Source organism: Oncorhynchus nerka, linkage group LG10, assembly GCF_034236695.1.
Source record: "Oncorhynchus nerka isolate Pitt River linkage group LG10, Oner_Uvic_2.0, whole genome shotgun sequence".
Lineage (NCBI taxonomy): Eukaryota > Metazoa > Chordata > Actinopteri > Salmoniformes > Salmonidae > Oncorhynchus > Oncorhynchus nerka.
In genome coordinates this window covers 77,841,156-77,865,444 of record NC_088405.1, presented here as the reverse complement: position 1 = coordinate 77,865,444, position 24,289 = coordinate 77,841,156, and the positions used below count along the sequence as shown (strand labels likewise).

Sequence of the window (24,289 nt, the reverse complement as noted above, 5' to 3'; positions counted from 1 at the left end):
CAGCCTACTACAGGGAGATGCAGCCTACAGCTACTACAGTGAGATGCAGCCTACTACAGGGAGATGCAGCCTACAGCTACTACAGTGAGATGCAGCCTACTACAGGGAGATGCAGCCTACAGCTACTACAGTGAGATACAGCTACTACAGTGAGATACAGCTACTACAGTGAGATGCAGCCTACAGCTACTACAGTGAGATACAGCTACTACAGTGAGATACAGCTACTACAGTGAGATACAGCCTACTACAGTGAGATGCAGACTACTACAGTGAGATGCAGCCTAAAGGCTACTACAGTGAGATGCAGACTACTACAGTGAGATGCAGACTACTACAGTGAGATGCAGCCTAAAGGCTACTACAGTGAGATACAGCCTACTACAGTGAGATGCAGCCTAAAGGCTACTACAGTGAGATACAGCCTACTACATTGAGATGCAGCCTACAGCCGACAGCCTACTACAGTGAGATGGAGCCTACATTTAAATAGGCCTATAGGCCTGTTTCAAACATGGAAAATCATTGCGCTTATGAGTTCAGCAACACGTTGTGATATGACACAATACACTTCTGTGGATCAAATTTGACCAACCTAATTAATGAAACAATGCCAGCCTACCAGAAACACATTTCCAATATGTACAGTTCCATTTACAACCATGTAAAACAGTATATGCTACTGTACCAAGAAAACCATAATAGAATACATCTATTTCTATCGTGAAACATACCGATATGTAGCTATACTCAGGGGCATCATTTGGGGCATCATTTATATCATGCTATACCACAATAAACATAAAAGTTCAAATGTCAAGACCATTGAGTGCTTTTGACCAAGGAGTGACAGGTTGGCATGAAATCTCTGTTGCGCTCTATCAGCACCATGGACAGCACCCTACACACTAAAGCAAGGCCATTGAAAAACTAGGTTTTGGCTGAAATGTCGCCAATGTCTATACCACCAAGATTTTGACAAAAACCAAACAGCTAGATTGTTTCTTACCTTTCAGAAGAGTTGCAGTCTCCTTGATGCTTTGTGGAACTTTCTGAGTAATTGATCATTCAATTCTCCAAGAAATCTCCTTGCAAGATCCCCCTCATATACCAGTTAGATTAGTTGATCTTTCTATGGGTGTAGCATGCTTCTTTTGTGCTGACTGAACACATTTGTCAAATTGGAAAATTAGTTCTCGCATGTACTGTAGGTGTGGACGCCACAAACGTCAATCCGGCACGGTGAGGCACAGAACATTGTTGCAGGACTTCAAGTGGGGACAATTAGTCCTCATTGGAACCGGAGACTGCGATTTCATTCTCCAAAAACTGGAGGCTGACACTAAACTCAGTTTCCACCAAATTTGTTTTGCTTTGATCCAGCAGTGATTTCACCTTTTTCACATCTAGAAAGTCATGTCTCTCTGGGTCAAGGGCACATAGGGCCTCCACCAGTTGGCTGTTGCGTTCGTTCAATCGTATTTTACATTTCACCAATGACAGCATCCAAGAACAGCCTTGTACACGCAGTCTCTTCTCAGATGGCTATGGTGCATTACCACCACCTACAGTACTGAAGCGCCCAAGCCTCCCACCTATGTACCAGAGTCCTAGTTTTTTTTTTTTAAATACCAATTTAAGTATATAGAGGGGTTCCTGCAGAATTGCGGGCTGCAGTTGCACCCATCTCAAATGTTGCACCCTTCTTCTTTGGTGTGATAATCTGCTTGGGCCATCTAATAGATGCTATATATTATAAAACAACCACATAAATCAAGGACAAAGAGGAGCAAAAAGGCTTAATATGGAGATTCAAAGCTACTGGATGAATGAGAACTATCGGCTTGGGGTTTCTCTAGGTTGGAGACATTGATGAATAAGATTAATAGAAAGTACTGTATGTTCTCAGGTGTCAAATCAAGCAGTCAACAATCTGGCCCATTACTGAGGCTACAATGTTAGCAGACATCAATCAAATTCAATCACATTTATTCCTAAAGCCCTTTTAAATCAGCCAATGTCACAAAGTGCTGTACAGAAACCCAGCCTAAAACCCCAAACAGCAAGCATATCTCATCATACAATTACATGAACCCCGAGCCACGTCCTTCAGTACTTAATCAAGTGACAACACATTTAATGCATTGTACATTACTTTGACCTGTATGCAGAATGACTGTGACTCTTTTCCACTGATGTGAAATACCTATAACATAGCAGATCAGTGGCTCCACTACACTATTCAGATAACCTATAGTGCCATAAATTCTGGTCCCAATTATACTGTAACATGTGTAAATATTTGTATGAACATAACAAGATTCAACAACTGAGACATAAACTGAACAGGTTCCACAGACATGTGACTAACAGAAATAGAATAATGTGTCCCTGAACAAAGGGGGAGTCAAAATCAAAAGTAACAGTCAGTATCTGGTGTGGCCACCAGCTGCATTAAGTACTGCAGTGCATCTCCTCCTCATGGACTGCACCAGATTTGCCAGTTCTTGCTGTGAGATGTTACCCCACTCTTCCACCAAGGTACCTGCAAGTTCCCGGACATTTCTGGGGGGAATGGCCCTAGCCCTCATCCTCCGAACCAACAGGTCCCAGACGTGCTCAATGGGATTGAGATCCGGGCTCTTCACTGGCCATGGCAGAACACTGACATTCCTGTCTTGCAGGAAATCACGAACAGAACGAGCAGTATGGCTGGTGGCATTGTCATGCTGGAGGATCATATCAGGATGCGCCTGCAGGAGGAGGAAGTCTTCCCTGTAACGCACAACGTTGAAATTGCCTGCCCCAGACCATGACGGACCTTCCACCTCCAAATCCAAATCCCGCTCCAGAGTACAGGCCTCGGTGTAATGCTCATTCCTTCGACAATAAACACGAATCCGACCATCACCCCTGGTGAGACAAAACCGCAACTCGTCAGTGAAAAGCACTTTTTGCAAGTCCTGTCTGGTCCAGCGACGGTGGGTTTGTGCCTATAGGTGATGGCTCTCCAGAGGGTAGTGAGGTCTGCACAACGCATCACCGGGGGCAAACTACCTGCCCTCCAGGACACCTACACCACCCGATGTTACAGGAAGGCCATAAAGATCATCAAGGACATCAACCACCTGAACCACTGCCTGTTCACCCCGCTATCATCCAGAAGGCGAGGTCAGTACAGGTGCATCAAAGCTGGGACCGAGAGACTGAAAAACAGCTTCTATCTCAAGGCCATCAGACTGTTAAACAGCCACCACTAACATTGAGTGGCTGCTGCCAACACACTGTCATTGACACTGACCCAACTCCAGCCACTTTAATAATGGGAATTGATGGGAAATGTTGTAAATATATCACTAGCCACTTTAAACAATGCTACCTTATATAATGTTACTTACCCTACATTATTCATCTCATATGCATACGTATATACTGTACTCTACATCATCGACTGCATCCTTATGTAATACATGTATCACTAGCCACTTTAACTATGCCACTGTTTACTTTGTCTACATTCTCATCTCATATGTATATACTGTACTCGATACCATCTACTGTATGCTGCTCTGTACCATCACTCATTCATATATCCTTATGTACATATTCTTTATCCCCTTACACTGTGTATAAGACAGTAGTTTTGGAATTGTTAGTTAGATTACTTGTTGGTTATCACTGCATTGTCGGAACTAGAAGCACAAGCATTTCGCTACAGTCGCATTAACATCTGCTAACCATGTGTATGTGACAAATAAAATTTGATTTGATTTTGATTTGATTTGGTGTAACTCGGGCAGTTGTTGTTACCATCCTGTACCTGTCCTGCAGGTGTGATGTTTGGATGTACTGATCCTGTGCAGGTTTTGTTACACGTGGTCTGCCACTGCGAGGATGATCAGCTGTCCATCCTGTCTCCTTGTAGCGCTGTCTTAGGCGTCTCACAGTACGGACATTGCAATTTATTGCCCTGGCCACATCTGCAGTTCTCATGCCTCCTTGCAGCATGCCTAAGGCACATTCACGCAAATGAACAGGGACCCTGGGCATCTTTTTTTGTGTGTGTTTTTCAGAGTCAGTAGAAAGGACTCTTTTAGTGTCCTAAGTTTTTCGTAACTGTGACCTTAATTGCCTACCGTCTGTAAGCTGTTAGTGTCTTAACAACCGTTCCACAGGTGCATGTTCATTAATTATTTATGGTTCATTGAACAAGCATGGGAAACAGTGTTTAAACTCTTTAAAATTAAGATCTGTGAAGTTATTTGGATTTTTACGAATTATCTTTGAAAGACAGGGTGCTGAAAAAGGGACGTTTCTTTTTTTGCTGAATTTAGTTCTAATGAGGATTCGGGTACACAGTAGGTGGAAGGCAACGCTGTGTGCTAGCTAGCACATGGTGTCACCCATGCCTGCTGTGTACCGAAGTAGGTAGCTGTAGGCAGTAGACAGTGTCCTCACCCCCGCCTGTCAGTTTTCTCCGGTACGCAGCAGGCGGAAAGAGGGCAAACTAGTTAGCTAGCACACGGTGTTGCCCCAGCCTCCCGCCTGCTGTGCTAGTGGGAGGCTGGGGCGACCGGTAGACTGTGTCCTTCGCCCCCGCCTGTCATGCACTCTTTTCCCGCAGTTCTGTAGTTCTGACGGTGAGGGCAGGTGCTCAGCAGGCGGGAACGAATGGTGTCTGCTCGATAGCTAGCAAGGAGGACTCCGGTACACAGCAGGCGGGAAGAGGGAGGTGGTGGTAAAAAACGAAAATAATACTTTTATTTCCCTTTTGACCCACATTCAAAAGTGTCACACAAACATAATCATTGTGTGATCGGCTTCTCAATTCCTTCTACAATTCCGTAACCCTCTCATCCCAGTACAGTCCCATGTTCCCCACTCTCTCATTTTCCACTCTCCTCCTGGAGGCTGCCGGCAAATCCCAATGTAGCTTCCAAGTGAAAGAACTGACACTGAAATGTAGATGTGAATTAATAAGAGTTTGGGTACTTTTGTATGCACTACAACGGTGCTCAGGATGAATGAGAATGCAAGGAAATTCCTGGTATTAAATATGAGGTTTTTCTCCCCGCAGGTCCCCAGAGTGGTGCCCCAATCTTGTGTACAAGATCACCCAACTCCTCTTCTGGTAGGCTTATAAATCTTCTCACTTCACTGTTTCCTGAATGGTGTTTGTATATGCTATCCATGTAATGCACTGGATTTTATTCTGAGAGTGCATTGCAAGTTTCTTGACACGGTTTTCCCATTTCTGCGGATATATGCAAATTATTCTGTGGCAGAATATATCTGCTTTTTTTGGGATGCCCATACTCGTAACTTAATAGGGAAAGTGGAGGTATACCACTTTTTCTTCTTTGCTTCAAACGCATAAGATAATATATCAGAATTTGACTGTCTCATCGCAGATGGGGGCAAGGTGAGGTATGTAATACAAACTGGTGGAAGACAACATATCCATGAGGGACTGGGTGGTGTAGTTGCCTGCCTGCCTGCCTGCCTGTCTCCTTGTATTCCTCTCCTCATACAGTATTTGGGCGAGTGGTGGGGCTCAAGCCAGTGGAGGTAGAAATGAAATGAATGGATCATTGAGCCAAGAGGTGACTCTTGGGGCACGCTGCAGCCTCATTCTGCCACCGTCCTAGTTAACCTCCAAATCTGACTCACATTCCACCTGCAGTAGTAGAGATTGGAGCGCTCTTCTTAGCTCTTTTACTCTGAGTCTGTCTATTTCGTTTACATGGCACAGGGCCTTCACTGTTCTATCTCGGCTGCCCTAGACATTCCTGCCAGTTACCAAGCTCTTCGGGCTGGCAGATTATTTGTGTCTGTAAATGTAAACAAATATAATAATAATCTATATGGCTTGCCTTGACGTGTGGCACATAATGCCATGCCTATTGGGATTTGGCTTCAGATTTTGACAATTGATCTTTGGAATTTCATTGACAATTGGATTTGACTGCAGTTGCACTTCACTGAACCTGACTGGAGTTGCACTTGGCTGAGCTGGTTAATGATTTTTCCCGTTGGCATTAAAAACACATTTACTTCTGAGGCTCCCCTTTTGTTGAGGCTTAGACGAACAGGCAAGAAAATAAAATGTGTACAAGCATAGTCTGACAGACATTTCTATTTTTTCTTTGCTAGCCCAAAAATGCTAATTTCCTTTGTGCCCTGTAACCTTCTCTTAGTCCCTCAGGGCAGCTTGGCCTTAGAGCCAATACGAAACATACTTTATGTTTTTCAGAGGACTTTCATGAAGTAAGATACCTACAAATGGTCTAATTACTTTAGACAGAAACAAATGTAGGAAGTTGGTCAAGGAGGATGGGTGGGCTTAATCCGCGATGGGTGGGCTTAATCAGCACTCCAAAGGCTGTGTGTTCGAGTCATGTTGGGGACAACTGTAGCATTTTAGCTAACCCTTCCCGAACCTTAAACTTCACCTAACCTTTTGAAATTTTAGTTCCCCTAACCTTTCACGTAAATGATCCTATCCTTTGTCATTAGTTCTCAATGTAAATTCTCCCTGTAATTCTCCTTTGTTGTTACCAAGCAACAAGCAGCCTCGTCCCATCCAATTCGTATGCTATTGTACAACCACGTATGACATATAATACTATAAGTCCTCCAAGATATGTGATATGTGAATTTACATAATCCAATTCATGTGATATTCTACGACCACTATTCCAATCATAATGTAACTTAATGTAACGTATCATATCATACTAAATAGAGTGTCAGAGTTTTACATGCAGAATAATACCAATCGCCCTGAGACAACGTTGATCAGGGACATCCCATGTAATGCTGGTACCTCCACTTTTTCTATACCTAGAAAAATAGTGTAGTGAAATGGCACAGTTTTCAAAGCAAAATATCATTATGCGCATTAGCAATGCAGTTGATGGCCTCTTGAGCCAGCTGTTTGGTCATCAGAGTGTGGGAAACGGACTGTCAAGTTGTGAACATGGAATTATTTTCATGGCTTTTCACAGAAAATGGGCTCATTTAGGATAATTATGTGTTCTGAGTCGGATTTGCTGAGTAGTGCTGATTTAATGCGTTACGTAATGTTGTGTTACATTAGTCTTACACACATTCCACACACAAGGGTGTTGATGGGATTACACATCTCTTGATTGGGCAAATGTTTGATCCATGGCAAAGGAACTATACTTAATGCAATGGGGCAATTCCACGATAACAGAAGACTCAGATGTTTCACTTTAAAATGTATGTCAAACAAAAACCAATGATTGCAAACTGGTCCCAGTGGTCCCCACACTTGGTGCACAAAAGAAAAGTGTATAGTAAGCATGTGTATGTTGACACTATAAATGTACTTGATGAAATCAATGCAGTAGCACTTTATTTTGCAATACCTTCCCACTGGTATTACCTGTCTTTGATAACAAATTATATAAATGGTTAGCAGTGGAGGCTGCTAAGGGAAGGACAGCTCATAGTACTGGCTGGAACAGAATACATAGACTTGTATCAAACACGTGGTTTCCATGTGTTTGATAACAATAACAATCCATTCACTCCATTCCAGCCATTATTATGAGCCATCTTCCCCTCAGCAGCTAACTGTTTTTGTTACTAATTCAACTCAATTGGACACAATTGGACAAATGGTGCCTACTGGTGCTCATTCCAAAGAAACAAAATCATTCACGTACAATTGTTTAATTGTCATACCTTGTCATTGATGCACTGTGAAGTCTTCAGGATCAGTGGGTCCCCTTCGGGACGTGGCACTAACGTAGGCTAATGAGATTAGTATGAAGTTGTAAGTAACAAGAACATTTCCCAGGACATAGACATAGACATATCTGATATTGGCAGAAAGCTTAAATTATTGTTAATCTAACTGCACTGTACAATTTACAGTAGCTATTACAGTGAAATAATACCATGCCATTGTTTTACGAGAGTGCACTGTTTTGAACATGAAAAGTTATTAATAAACCAATTAGGCACATTGTGGCAGTCTTGATACAAAATGTTGAACATAAATGCAATGGTTCATTGGATCAGTCTAACACTTTGCACCTGCACTGCTGCCATCTAGTGGCCAAAATCTAAATCGCAACTGGGCTGGAATAATACATGATGGCCTTTGTCTTGCATTTCAATTTTTTTATTTATTTTATTTTATTTTATTGAACCTTTATTTTACTAGGCAAGTCAGTTAAGAACAAATTCTTATTTTCAATGACGGCCTAGGAACAGTGGGTTAACTGCCTGTTCAGGGGCAGAACGACAGATTTGTACCTTGTCAGCTCTGGGGATTTGAAATTGAACTTTTTCTTTGTATTATCTTTTACTGTGTTATATTCTCCTACATTCCATTCGTATATCCTTGCTTCAGGGCCTAAGTTAAAGGCATTTATATTTGGGTATGTCATTTTGGGCGAAAATTGAAAAAAGGGTCAGTAGTTCATTAGTAGTTAATTCAGTAGTTCATTAGTGCAGGCCTGTGATTTTTCATTGTTCACTTTGGATGTCTGTTTATGACTGCGAAAAGAAAAGATTGCAGCATCAGTCATCCATTTACATCTTGTTTTCCACTAACACAAGTACATTCAGGAAAAACTGTAGGGTTATAAGTAGGTCCATAATGCTGACTAAATATAATGCATGTGTCAAACGTCTCCTCTCATGCAATTCATTTACCCGTTGAGAAGTAGAATGCAGCGTAAGGGAGAACATGGGAGCTGTCCAGCTGCTGAACTGAGGGCAGTTACACCAATTTATTTCGTCTTGTTCTGCATTCTGGCATCGCAGAGACTGCTAAAGTGACAGGGCCCTTCAACATTGATTAATAGCCTACGCTTGGCGACTTATGTGACCAGTGTTTTTGTGGAAGATGTGATGGTTGTTTATAACCGGAATTAGCCTACGTGGGCTGCAGTAAAGTATACTATATACTAATAGAATGAAGCCTACTTTTGCCTCGTTAAGAAAGAGAAAACGGTATCTATTTCTAAACGAGGCTAAAGTAGGCTACATTCTAAAATTAGGCTATATAGTTACTTTTACTGCATTATATCCCCCTTTAAGGACATTAAACTAGCCAACTAAAAAGTTACTTTTTAAGTCTATATTTTTTAAGACCGAATACTAGCTAGGCTATCATATGCTTAACACGTTTTGCATAAAATACAAATCTGCCTGTCTAAACATCAGATAGGCCTACATTTCAAATGCATTGCTTGGTTTTGAAATAGGATAACGTTTTGAACACGGTCGATATCGACCAACGCACGCACGCATAAAGCAAGACGCGGGAAAGGCGCACGGATACACACGTGGTTAGTGGGAATCACAGCGGGTTCCTGGACAGAAGTGTCTTTGTAAGCCACTGGAAGCCTATCCAAGCAGCCTCATACAAATTACGACCAATACCTTGGTAAAGGAGGGACTTGGTGCTGCTTGCGTTGGTGGCTGCTTTACAGTCAGATAGGGACCCGGGACGTAGCGGGAACTGCAGTCTGCTTGCTACACTTTTCCGAGGATTTGTGTTTGTAGTAGACTATATCTGAGCGGCAACATACTCCTCTACAACTACACAGAGAAGCGATCGACCAGTCAAACCACCATGAAGAATCCTATGTTCTGGGTTTTGCTGACCGGGATGGCCATTCTTCTGATTCAACAAGGTGGGCAATTATTTATTTATTTTTGCTGGGAGAAATGGCAGGTGACATAAGTGTTATAGCTATTGCATTATCATGTACATTAGGTGAGTGCGCACTTATTCTACATATGCGCGCGCTTTCTATATAGGTACTGTAGATTCCCTATTGCGTGGTGCCGAGATTTGACATCACATGCCAACAAAGTGGCAGTTAAACCAGGCGATTACTGTGAGACTCGACTGTCATGATGGTGGTGGTTGTCAAGGGATTTCGAGGTTTGCCTCACAAGTAGGCTACTTGTTCCAAGTGATTGTAAAACCCAAATTTAAGGCTTCACTATGAACATGTCCCCCTCTTAACTTTTGCCTTTATTTATACCCCAGTGATTCAAAGTTTTACATTTGTAGGTTAAAAAAACATTTGTTTAGCTTTATGGTAGATCATCATATAGGCTAGCATTGCTTCTCTGATCGAGTAATTCGTGTGTGTCTCTGGCTCTTGATGCACGTTTTGGCTTTCCCCGCGGAGCTTTTTGACGCATTGTAAATGTCACTCCAGACAGGAGGTTTTTGAGTAAAGTTGATTAAGAATTACTGGTTAATCCGCATCGACAACGTGTTCAGGCCATCGAAGTTAAACCGTGTTAACCCTCACAGGTAACTAAATTGATTGGAAAATCAACATTTGCCTTTGAGGGAGTATCCTAGCCTACTTGATTCGTGACATGCTTCTAATGGTTCCTCTGTAGTCTTAAGTGTTGTGGGCAGCTTCACTCAACGTTTTTCTATTAACCAACAAGTTGCTTCGTCACATATTTCATAGCTTTTTTATGTTTAAATATTTGAGTAAATATATGTTATACAGTATATGTTATACATAATTACATTTCCTGTCTTATGTATTATGGATATGTCACTGTGACTTGCAGAAAAAAGCATATTACCACACTGCTCATCCACTAGCCTGCATTACATTGCATATTGTAGCCCATTCTCACTTGCCTTGGCATTCTCACCATGGCACATAAGGGGGAGAGACGTAAAATGTGTAGAGGACAGGGTCATGTCCTTCATGGAAAACAGCCCTATGACAATGTCCCCCTCCAACCACTTGGCTCTGTATGTGGAGTGTTGAGTGGCAAGTGGCAATTTCCCCTCCCCTCTTTGCTCCTCCTCCCATCCCTCTTCGCTCCTCCTCCCCCCTGAGCCTCTGTCTGGCTCCGAGGCAGCTCTGGCCGAGCGTTGCCAGGATGCAACACATATTCCTGTGGCGATCCGGCCAAGACCCTCACAGGCCCTGTCTATTGTGCCCTCCAGTCCTTCCTTCCACCAGCCTGCCTCAGCCAAAGGCGAGAATTATTGGTGGTTAAATCGAAATTTGGAGCAGCAGCTGTTGTTCGACTTCCAACCGAGAGTGCAAGGGGTAAGCAGGAGGTGAAAACATTGTGAGGGGGGTAAGCAGCCCCTGTGAAAGGACATTAAGAACATTGCTGATGGGTAGAGTGTCCTTTCCTTGGGACAGCAAGGCTACAGTTACTCAATAAGGACCCCCGGGCCAAATATGGTATTTTAGAGAGCTGTCCTTGTGAAAGTGACACACTGTGCTCCTCTCTTTGTACATAATGCACATAATACCTTATAGAGCTTTTGAAAAATGAGTCAATAAGCATAACACACAACTAGAACAATATGACTGGCTAAATACAACTAATTTGCATTGAAAAGTGATATGTAAATATGATGAGGAAGAGGAACATGACCAATTCACATTAAAATGTGAGGGCGTGATACTAGCCTTGTCTGAATACCCATAGTCTGCTTGCGTCCTAAATAGTAGGCCAGTTGAGTATGTGAAAAAATGTAGTTTAATAGTATGCGACATTTCAAAATGTTGCATATGTTTAAACTTAATTTTTAATGCCCAGATGTCATACTCATTTCTGCTTTGACAAAAGCTGATCAATTCCATATGGGAATGCATTACCGAAATCAACGAATAGAGGGAAACAACGCAATCAAGCATGATGCATTCTCAGTATGCCAAAAAAAAAATGTTTCAGTGCTTCAGTGCTTTTTAAATAGGATAGATATATGGTCTACTATGGTATAGGTCTAATATGATTGTCTGGCTATTAACCAGTCTGAGTAGGCCTATAACTCCATTCCTATTTGGTTCAGAGTTTAGATTAATTAAATAAGCTATTATCAAGCTGGTTAATGCAGTGCATGTTTGTTGAATTTGGAAAAATCCACCCACACTCGGCCCACCCCACCTACTCATAGGCCTTCATTTTACTAAACATTAACTGCTAAATATACTGAACAAAAATATAAATGCAACATGTGAAGTGTTTGTCCCATGTTTCATGAGCTGAAATAAAATATCCCAGAAATGTTCCATAGGGACAAAAAGCTTATTTCTCTCAAATTTTGAGCACAAATTAGTTTACATCCCTGTTAGTGAGCATTTCTCCTTTGCCAAAATAATCCATCCATCTGACAGGTGTGGCATATCAAGAAGCTGATTAAACAGCATGATCATTACACAGGTGCAACTTGTGCTGGGCACAATAAAAGGCCACTATAAAATGTGCAGTTTGGTCAAACAACACAATGTCACAGATGTCTAAAGTTTTGAGGGAGCGTGCAATTGGCATGCTGACTGCATTAATGAACATCAGAGCTGTTGCACAATAAGTTAATGTTCATTTCTTTATCAAAAGCTGCATCCAACATCGTTTTAGAGAATTTGGCAGTACATCCACCCGGCCATACAACCACAGACCACGTATAACCACACCAGCCCAGGACCTCCACATCTGGCTGCGGGATAGTCTGAGACCAGATACCCGGACAGCTGATGAAACTGAGGAGTGTTTCTGTCTGTAATAGAGCTATTTTGTGGGGGAAAACTCATTCTGATTGGCTGAGCCTCGCTCCACAGTGGGTGGACCAGTCTCCCATGGCTGCGCCCCTGCCCAGTCATGTGAAATCCATAGATTAGGGCCTAATTCATTTATTTAAATTGACTGATTTCCTGATATGAACTGTAACCCAGTAAATTTGTTTAAATTGTTGTATGTTGCGTTTATGTTTTTGTTCAGTATAGTATGCAACAATGAGTACATAGCATCACCGATTATCCATTATATTGACCAGATACTCTAGTGGCTGCTTTATCAATGAAAATACATTTCTTCAAAAATGGAAGACAGTCAGGAGGAGGCAAGATCAGGTGGGACCATTGTAGCCAATATAATGGCAACTCCGATATAAAGTTGCCAGGATGTCAATAGTCCTATTTAAATCTGTACACTAGTAACGACATAATCATTACGAAACTCCTAAATAAGCCACACGTAGCGAATAAGCCATTCCATTTTTGTTAACGAAATTCAAAACTCTCCATACAGAAACTCTCCATACAGAAACTCTCCATAAATAAACCCTCCATACAGGATCTCCTTGCTTGTTTAGCGAAAAAACAAACACCACCTACTGGAGAAGACAGATTTTGGGCCCAGCTACCCCTCTCACTTCACCTCTTCCAAGTTGAACTATTAGGGTTAGGCTAATTTAAGATTAGAAAATGTTTTAACCAAAAAGCAAAATAAAATATTTGAACATGGTATCCACAAGTTCATTTAACTTTGGGGAAGTAGATAAATGGCCTTATTGCCAAAATCCTGAAGTATCCATTTAAGTTTCAATTTCTATGCAAGAAGGTACCCTCTCATTGGGTGCGGCCTTAGTTTTCCAAAGTGACACTACCCCTGTGCTTCCCAGCACAATATGTTATTAAGCAAATTAGGTGCAGATGATGACCGTGAATAATTGACATCGGTTACCACCCAGATGTGAAATTGCCACTTTGCCCATTTTATCAAAATAACAAGAGGGCTTTTCTCATTTCCTGAAGGAGAAAATTATAAATGAGAGGATGTTTAGAGGTCATTGTTATCATATTGGCTCATTTGTCACTGTTGTTTGGAACAATTTGTCACAGAATTACAGTATTACAGCATTACAGCACACTATTTCAACACTCATACATGTTTGTAACTTGTTGATGTATTTGTGCTCTGTACACACATTATTGTGATTTAAATCAAATCAAATGTTATTTGTCACATGCGCCGAATACAACAGGTGTAGACCTTATAGTGAAATGCTCTTTACAAGCCCTTAACCCATAATGCAGTTAAGAAAATATCCCCCAAAAAGTAAGAGAGAAGAATAACAAATCATTAAAGAGCAGCAGTAAATAACAATAGCGGGGCTATATACAGGGGTACCGGTACAGAGTCAATGTACGGTGCAAGGACACCAACCTTTCCCTCAAAGTGATCAAGACAAAGGAGATGATTGTGGACTACAGGAAAAGGAGGACCGAGCATGCCCCAATTCTCATCGATGGGGCTGTAGTAGAGCAGGTTGAGACCATTACGTTCCTTGGCATCCATATCACCAACAAACTAACATGGTCCAAGCACACCAAGAGGGAGGTGTTTAGTCCCAGGGTCCTTAGCTTAGTGATGAGCTTAGATGTTGTTGAACGCTGAGCTCTAGTCAATTAATAATATTCTCACGTAGGTGTTCCTTTTGTCCAAGTGGGAAAGGGCAGTGTGGAGTGCAATAGAGATTGCATCATCTGTGGATCTGTTGGTGCGGTATGCAAACTGGAGTGGTCTAGGTTTTCTGGGATAATGGTGTTGATGTGAGTCATGACCAGCCTTTCAAAACATTTCATGGCTATAGACGTGAGTGCTACGGGTCGGTAGTCATTTAGGCAGGTTACCTAAGTGTTCTTGGGCACAGGGACTATGGTGGTCTGCTTGAAACATGTTGGTATTACAGATTCAGACAGGGAGAGGCTGAAAATGTCAGTGAAGACACTTGCCAGTTGGTCAGCGCATGCTTGGAGTACACGTCCTGGTAATCCGTCTGGCCCAGCGGCCTTGTGAATATTGACCTGTTTAAAGGTCTTACTCACATCGAGCGTGATCACACAGTCGTCCGGAACAGCTGATACTCTCATGCATGTTTCAGTGTTATTTGCCTCGAAGCGAGCATATAAGTTATTTTCCTCGTCTGGTAGGCTTGTGTCACTGGGCAGCTCTCGGCTGTGCTTCCAATCATACACTGAGTGTACAAAACATTAGGAAAACAGTCCTAATATTGAGTTGCACCGCCTTTTGCCCTTAGAACAGCCTCAATCCATTGGGCATGGACAAGGTATTAAAAGCATTCCACAGGGATGCTGGCCCATGTTGACTCTAATGCTTCCCACAGTTGTGTCAAGTTGGCTGGATGTCCTTCGGGTGGTGGACCAGTTGAGCATGAAAAACTCAGCAGCATTGCAGTTCTTGACACAAACCTGTGCACCTGGCACCTACTACCATACCCCATTCAAAGGCACTTAAATTGTTTGTCTTGCCCATTCACCCTCTAAATGGCACACATACACAATCCATGTCTCAATTGTCTCAAGGCTTAAAAATCCTATGTTAACCTGTCTCCTCACCTTCATCTACACTGATTAAAGTGGATTTAACAACTGATATCAATAAGGGATCATGGCTTTCACCTGGTCAGTCTATGTCATGGAAATATATTGTGTTCCTAATGTTTAGTACACTCAGTGTATGTAAGATTGAGTGTCTATTGAAACACCATCAGGTATTTAACAGAGGTGGTTTATAAACCCTGTTTGCGTGATGAGTAACCTTGTCTGAGACATGACTTGTGTTAGCTCCCTGAATGAATGCTTTAGCTCAGTGGACTAACACAGTCTTGTGGCATGCAGGAGACAAACCCTAATTGGTCACATATAGAATCGGATAATTGATAGGAAAATTATTCATAATGCTTAGGTCTACCCTTTGGCATGACATTGACAATGCTATTGACTGCCATACCCAAGCGATTCAAATGAGATGTCGGTATTTGATCAGTAAATAGCTCAGAAATACAATGCTTAAAGATTCAAAATATTTGCTTCTTGCAGCTCATCCAATCTAAAGACATTTAATTTATTAACAAACCCTTTCGCCTCAAATCCATATTCATTTATAATGTGCGCAAATGCATTCTAAGGCCTTTGAATGTGTCTTCCTGGGAATAATAACAATATCCTCGTTGTAGTTGGCTCTAACAGAAGAGGCTTTCTTTTCCTCACAAACTTAGCCAAGTTCCAGTGGAGTGGTCACGTGGCGTGTTGTACGGTTTAGTAAAGCAGGAAGAGTGATTAATAATCCGTGCAGAGGCCGACTTCAGAGCAAGCCATTCATGGGTTGTCATGTCAAAGGAAATGCTGCTGCCTTCATCGCTCGCTGCTAGCGCTCCACCATAGAATTGGCTCTATGTAAGCAGCATTGCAAACAGAGACATTGGAAATACTTCTGTATACATGTTCCTTTGGGAGAGTCTGCCAGAAGCTGTTTACAGGGTGGCACAGAATCCTCAAAGCCCAAAAGTCGGCCACATTTCTGACTTTTGTCACAAAGACAGCATCTCTTTCAATAAGGTTGAGGATTCAAGCTTGGAAGGAAATGTCGATACACTTTGATTCCAAGATGTTAGTTGTATTTTGTGTCCTCATTATTTCTAGTCATGTTGCATGAAACTGACAGTCAAAATAATGGATTTTAGACAGTCCTCTCCAGATTTTGTTCTCATTTGTCGTGACGCTACAGTCTTATCTTCCTAGCTTGTTATCAATTCAAACATTGAATGAAGTTGAGTCTACCATACAGGATAAATACCAATGTTAGGTGAGGATGCCATTTCACGGGAGATTGCTATTCTAGAATTATAATTTTTCTCGAAATGATCTGCAAGCCAATAGTCTGTGTTATTATATATGCATTGCGTTAATGTTGGGCAATATTTGGGAACAGCTCTTCTATGATATGCTACTCCAAATATCATGATATCTGATATAATCGTTTCGTGCCGTTAATAACTAAATCACTCCAGACTGTGCAATTTTTGTGCTTATTTACGATATATTCACATTTTCGATCAATTATTTTTGTATGGTGAAAAAAATATGGCTTAGTTAATATATTTAGACTTCATTTTAAACTTATTGAACTGATAAAATTGCACAGTTTTGATTTGTAAAGTTCAAATAGAGTATAGTCTTGGACGAAATATCATCTTGCACTTTCGCAGTATATCAATCGCTGCCCGCACCCGCCCGCCCGTCTAGCATCACTACTCTGGACGGTTCTGACATAGAATATGTGGACATCTACAAATACCTAGGTGTCTGGTTAGACTATAAACTCTCCTTTCAGACTAACATTAAGCATCTCCAATCCAAAATTAAATCTAGAATCGGCTTTCTATTTCGCAACAAAGCATCCTTCACTCATGCTGCCAAATATACCCTCGTAAAATTGACTTTCCAACCGATCCTTGACTACGGCGATGTCATTTACAAAATAGCCTCCAACATTCTACTCAGCAAATTGGATGTAGTCTATCACAGTGCCATCCGTTTTGTCACCAAAGCCCCATATACAGTACTACCCACCACTACGACCTGTATGTTCTCGTTGGCTGGTCCTCGCTACATATTCGTCGCCAAACCCACTGGCTCCAGGTCATCTACTTCCGGCGCCGACAGAGATGACCGCCTCGCTTCGCGTTCCTAGGAAACTATGCAGTTTTTTGTTATTTTACGTGTTATTTCTTACATTAGTACCCCAGGTCATCTTAGGTTTCATTACATACAGTCGAGAAGAATTACTGAATATAAGATCAGCGTCAACTCACCATCAGTACGACCAAGAATATGTTTTCCGCGACGCGGATCCTGTGTTCTGCCTTACAAACAGGACAACGGAATGGATCGCATGCAGCGACCCAAGGAAACGACTCCGAAAAAGAGGGAAACGTAGCGGTCTTCTGGTCAGACTCAGGACAAGGGCACATCGCGCACCACTCCCCAGCATTCTTCTTGCCAATGTCCAGTCTCTTGACAACAAGGTTGATGAAATCCGAGCAAGGGTAGCATTCATATATCCTTATGTACATATTCTTTATCCCCTTACACTGTGTATAAGACAGTAGTTTTGGAATTGTTAGTTAGATTACTTGTTGGTTATCACTGCATTGTCGGAACTAGAAGCACAAGCATTTCGCTACACTCGCATTAACATCTGCTAACCATGTGTATGTGACAAATAACATTTGATTTGATTTGATTTGATCTATAAGTCTTTGCTATGTAAAGCCCCACCTTATCTCAGCTCTCTGGTCACCATAGCAGCACCCACCCGTAGCTCCGCTACAGCAGGTATATTTCACTGGTTACCCCCAAAGCCAACTCCTACTTTGGCCGCCTTTCCTTCCAGTTCTATGCTTCCAATGACTGGAACGAATTGCAAAAATCACTGAAGCTGGATACTTATACCTCCTTCACTAACTTTAAGCATCGGCTGTCAGAGCAGCTTACCGATCACTGCACCTGTACATAGCCCATCTGTAAACAGCCCATCCAACTACCTCATCCCCATGTTATTTTTTTATTTTTTTGCTCCTTTGCACCTCAGTATCTCTACTTGCACATTCACCTTCTGCACATCTATCAGTCCAGTGTTTAATTGATAAATTGTAATTATTTCGCCACTATGGCCTATTTATTGCCTTACCTCCCTAATCTTACTACATTTGCACACAGTGTATTACTTTTCTATTGTGTTATTGACTGTACGTTTGTTTATCCCATGTGTAACTCTGTGTTGTTTGTGTCGCACTGCTTTGCTCTATCTTGGCCAGGTCGCAGTTGTAAATGAGAACTTGTTCTCAACTGGCCTACCTGTCACGTCCTGACCTTAGTTCCTTTTTTATGTCTCTATTTTAGTTTGGTCAGGGCGTGAGTTGGAGTCGGCATTCTATGTTTTTGTTCTATGTGTTATAGTTCTATGTGTTTGGACTGGTATGGTTCCCAATCAGAGGCAGCTGTCAATCGTTGTCTCTGATTAAGAACCATAATTAGGCAGCCTGTTTTCCCACTATGGTTTGTGGGTAGTTGTTTTCTGTCTCTGTGTCTGCACCAGACAGAACTGTTTCGTTTTCGTTCGTTCTGTTGTTATTTTGTTTTTGTGTTCAGATTAAATAAATATTAACATGGACACGTACCACGCTGCATTTTGGTCCGATCTATCCTACTCCTCGTCAGAAGAGGAAGAAAACCGTTACACTACCTGGTTAAATAAAGGTGAAAAAAAAGAAAAAGAAAGCAAAAAATGAATCAATGTTAAATATCACAATATTCGATTTAATCATATTTCGGCCCAACCCTGCACTGCATAGCATGATGACCCATTTTTTGGGTGCATTGGAATAATCAAAAATGGCTTCCTTTTCTTATCCCCTGTCCTTCATCTGCACTGATCTGAAATCAGGGCATAGGTCAAAGCAATAGGGTGGATGCCCATATTGAGCATTTGTTTTAATCTGTCCAGGTCTTTCAGATCAGTTTAGATGAAAGGGAGGAGATGAAGGGAGGATGCTCCCATATGTCTCCTCGGTCCTCATTCACCTTGACAGTTGGGTATCTTCACTCAATACTTTGCTCTGTCAGCCGAACAGCCCTAACTGAGGGAAAGTGCCTCTGCATTTGGATCTGGCCAAGTGAAGCGGAACTGTGGTGGTGGCTAGTGTTGTGGACCAGATGGTGGAGTTAGCCGTTTGCTACCTCATGGTCAGTGCAGTTAATCCCTATGTCTGTGATTACTGCGGGCCTTCCCAGCGCTGGTCCATTTGAGGTTATGTGCAGGGAATTGGGATAACGCTGACTTTTAATTTAGTGTTATCACTTATTGTGCTTATTATAACTTATTGTGCAATCTGCGAGTGTCATTAGGAGGCTTTAAGAAATTTTGGGCCATTTACTTCAACCACTTTGGAAAAGTGGTGTTTGCAAAGTTGTGAAATGATGACACTGATGCAAAACATGAGAATGTGTCCTTTTTGGCAATCATCATTGCCATCTGTGTAGTGGCGATTTTAGCATGTACATCTTGGTGGGGCAAAACAAATTATTGTGGGATGCATGCCAGAAAAGCCACAACCCAAAACTTAAAATCCATGAATTGCACTATAACGGTGACAAACGTTACCCACAAACTATTAGGGCCTACATAAAGCTGTCCCAGCAGCGGAGTCCCAACAGCAGTCCCAACACCTTACCACTGCTACATCTGGCTATCAGCGGAGCCTTGTCTGGAAGCGAAACAGTTCATTTAGCCTCATTTACTGCCTTAAAAAAACATAGCTGATATGACTGACATACTTAAACAAATGTGGTTTCTACTGACAATTGAGATGTACAAACTATGGCATAAGGGGACGACAAGCGGATAAGAGGTAATCCTTAATTTCTATTAAGACATTAATGAGCGAGCGACGGCGTATGTAGTCAATATAACTATTTGTTCAGCACTTTTGAAATGTACAGCGACATAATTCAGAACATGGGCCGTTCTTACAGTATTCTCCCTGTACACCAAGTCAGAACCGTAGGATAAATAAAGGGGGCATATAAGCAGACAATGAAAGCTCTTACAATATTCAATGATTACATTTCTCTGTAACAGGTTATAGGCTACATGTGCACCACCAAGTTAGAACAGTAGGCGAAATCAAGAGGTGAAAATATACCAAATTATTAGGTTGAGGCACATTGAATGCCGTTTGGGTCACTATTTGACATGTTAAATAAGCTTTAATCTGACTCGTCAAATAACACAATTCCATTATAGAATGTTGTGTGTGCTGAATTTGCACGTGCAAGCCAAGCTTGCACAAAGCTGTACAGATACGTCTACAAAGATGGCACACACCAGCCACAAATGATGTGTTTACAATACCGCGTTGGTGAAAATAGACCAAGTTATTAGGATGAGGCACTTGGGCTACTAACAGCTTACTACACAACATGCACTTAGTATTACTTTCGTAGCTATGGTATACATATCTCCCTTGCATATTACATCATTTATGCAGCAGCATAACGTTACAAAACATTTTTGGACTCACCTCGTTCATCCACCTCTGGCCTGCTCGCCTCCCTACCACTGAGGAAGTACAGTTCCCGCTCAGCCCAGTCAAAACTGTTCGCTGCTCTGGCCCCCCAATGGTGGGGAACACCGATACGTTTTATCTATCATTTTTCTTCATTATTTCTCTTCATATGACAAGGATTTGCCAGTAGATTGTCGACTTGATTCATTACATTTACATTTACATTTAAGTCATTTAGCAGACGCTCTTATCCAGAGCGACTTACAAATTGGTGCGTTCACCTTAAGACATCCAGTGGAACAGCCACTTTACAATAGTGCATCTAAATCTTTTAAGGGGGTGAGAAGGATTACTTTATCCTATCCTAGGTATTCCTGAAAGAGGTGGGGTTTCAGGTGTCTCCGGAAGGTGGTGATTGACTCCGCTGTCCTGGCGTCGTGAGGGAGTTTGTTCCACCATTGGGGGGCCAGAGCAGCGAACAGTTTTGACTGGGCTGCGCGGGAACTGTACTTCCTCAGTGGTAGGGAGGCGAGCAGGCCAGAGGTGGATGAACGCAGTGCCCTTGTTTGGGTGTAGGGCCTGATCAGAGCCTGGAGGTACTGAGGTGCCGTTCCCCTCACAGCTCCGTAGGCAAGCACCATGGTCTTGTAGCGGATGCGAGCTTCAACTGGAAGCCAGTGGAGAGAGCGGAGGAGCGGGGTGACGTGAGAGAACTTGGGAAGGTTGAACACCAGACGGGCTGCGGCGTTCTGGATGAGTTGTAGGGGTTTAATGGCACAGGCAGGGAGCCCAGCCAACAGCGAGTTGCAGTAATCCAGACGGGAGATGACAAGTGCCTGGATTAGGACCTGCGCTGCTTCCTGTGTGAGGCAGGGTCGTACTCTGCGGATGTTGTAGAGCATGAACCTACAGGAACGGGCCACCGCCTTGATGTTAGTTGAGAACGACAGGGTGTTGTCCAGGATCACGCCAAGGTTCTTAGCGCTCTGGGAGGAGGACACAATGGAGTTGTCAACCGTGATGGCGAGATCATGGAACGGGCAGTCCTTCCCCGGGAGGAAGAGCAGCTCCGTCTTGCCGAGGTTCAGCTTGAGGTGGTGATCCGTCATCCACACTGATATGTCTGCCAGACATGCAGAGATGCGATTCGCCACCTGGTCATCAGAAGGGGGAAAGGAGAAGATTAATTGTGTGTCGTCTGCATAGCAATGATAGGAGAGACCATGTGAGGTTATGACAGAGCCAAGTGACTTGGTGTATAGCGAGAATAGGAGAGGGCCTAGAACAGAGCCCTGGGGACGCCAGTGGTGAGAGCGCGTGGTGAGGAGACAGATTCTCGCCACGCCACCTGGTAGGAGCGACCTGTCAGGTAGGACGCAATCCAAGCGTGGGCCGCGCCGGAGATGCCCAACTCGGAGAGGGTGGAGAGGAGGATGGCAGAACACAAGGGGCTTAAATGTTCGATGTCTGCTCTTACTGAGGACGTAGACTTGGCCTGTGACGTAGTGGTCCCATGAGTGACAGAACACTGAGCCAATCACGGCGCAATGCTCCTGCAAAATAGGCAAGCCCCCCCCCCCAAAAAAACGATTTGATATATTTTATAGATGCTCAAAATGTGAATGACGGGTCACCACAGCAACTATGGCAGTTTGGTTTACACATTGATATTGCAATTAATTTGTCATTGTCCAAATAATAAACCTTGAAGCTGATAGAACAATTTTTGTAAATGTATGTGTCCAGTTATGTTAGTCCCACCAGTCTTGTGATTGGCTGTGATATATCTCTGCGATCTCCTTAACCTGTCTGGGAACGGGGTTCCGCACCAACAGCCAATGAAATTGCAGGGCGCCAAATACAAATCAACAGAAAGCTCATAAATCAAATTTCTCAAAAATACAAGTATTAGGCACCATTTTAAAAATAACATTCTCGTTAATCCATCCGCAGTGTCTGATTTAAAAAATGCTTTACAGCGAAAGCTCCACAAACGATTATGTTAGGTCACCACCAAGTCACAGAAAAAAACAGCCATTTTTCCAGCCAAAGAGAGGAGTCACAAAAAGCACAAATAGAGATAAAATGAATCCCTAACCTTTGATGATATTCATCAGATGACACTCATAGGACTTCATGTTACACAATACATGTATGTTTTGTTCGATAAAGTGCATATTTATATCCAAAAAATCTCATTTTACATTGGTGTGTTATGTTCAGTAGTTCCAAAACATGCAGTGATTTTGCAGAGAGCCACATCAATTCACAGAAATACTCATTATAAATGTTGATGAATATTCAAGTGTTATGCATGGAACTTTAGATAAACTTCTCCTTAATGCAACTGCTGTGTCAGATTTCAAAAAAACTTGACAGAAAAAAGCATAATCTGAGTACGGCGCTCAGAGCCCAAAACACCCATACAGATATCCGCCATGTCAACATTCAACATTAGTCAGAAATAGCATTATAAAATTCACTTACCTTTGATGATCTTCATCAGAATGCACTCACAGGAATCCCAGTTCCACAACAAATGTTTGATTTGTTCGATAAAGTTCATAATTTATGTCCATATACCTCCTTTTGTTAGGGCATTTGGTAAACAAATCGAAACGTGCGTGCAAGTCCAGCGGAAAGGTCGGACGAAAATTCCAAAAAGTTATATTACAGGTCATAGAAACATATCAAACTATGTATAGAATCAATCTTTAGGATGTTTTATCGTAAATGTTCAATAATGTTCCAACCGGAGAATTCCATTGTCTGTAGAAAAGCAATGGAATGAGAGCTACCTCTCATGTGAATGCGCGTGACTGAGATCGAGGCTGCTGGCAGACCTCTGACTCTTTCCCCTCTCATTCAGCCACCCTTCATAGTAGAAACCTCAAACAAGTTTCTAAAGACGGTTGACATCTAGTGGAAGCCTTAGCAAGTGCAACATAACCAATATCCCACTGTAACTTCAATAGGGGCTGAGTTTAAAAACGACAAACCTCAGATTTCCCACTTCCTGTTTGGATTTTCTCTCAGGTTTTTGCCTGTCAAATGAGTTATGTTATACTCACAGACATCATTCAAACAGTTTTAGAAACATCATAGTGTTTTATATCCAATAATAATAATAATATGCATATATTCGCATCTGGGACTGAGTAGGAGGCAGTTTACTCTGGGCACGCTTTTCATCCAAAAGTGAAAATGCTGCCCCCTATTCCAAATAAGTTTTAAGCTAACACTGTGATCTTATGTTGTCAGCTGATGGCTATTGTTTGAATTAAATGGGTTTTAGGTTCACTGGAAGGGGGATTTTGTATTGATATAGTATATCCTGTGCATGAATGGCTTTAGCAATTCAAGTGACAGGTTTAATGGTAGGTAGTCTAGCGGTTAAGAGCGTTAGGCCAGTAACCGAAAGGTCACTGGTTGGAATCCCTGAGCTGACTAGGTGAAAAATATGTTGGTGTGCCCTTGAGCAAGGCACGTAACCCTAATTGCTCCTCGAAATCACTCTGGACAAGAGCGTCTGCTAAATGATGTAAATGTAATAAGGTGGTTGCGTGATCTCTTGATATGAATAGGCAATTGTCAGAG

At 42.2% G+C, this 24,289-nt stretch overlaps 1 protein-coding gene across 1 annotated transcript in view; it reads left to right on the top strand.

The window, feature by feature from the left end:
* Positions 1-9,449: 9,449 nt before the first annotated feature.
* Positions 9,450-24,289, top strand: part of LOC115136021 (opioid-binding protein/cell adhesion molecule-like) — a 442,403-nt gene continuing 427,563 nt past the window's right edge. The window contains exon 1 of the mRNA XM_029671351.2: positions 9,450-9,677. Coding sequence (XP_029527211.1) covers positions 9,617-9,677 — 61 coding nt within the window. The 5' untranslated portion in view covers positions 9,450-9,616. The remainder of the gene's footprint in view (positions 9,678-24,289) is intronic.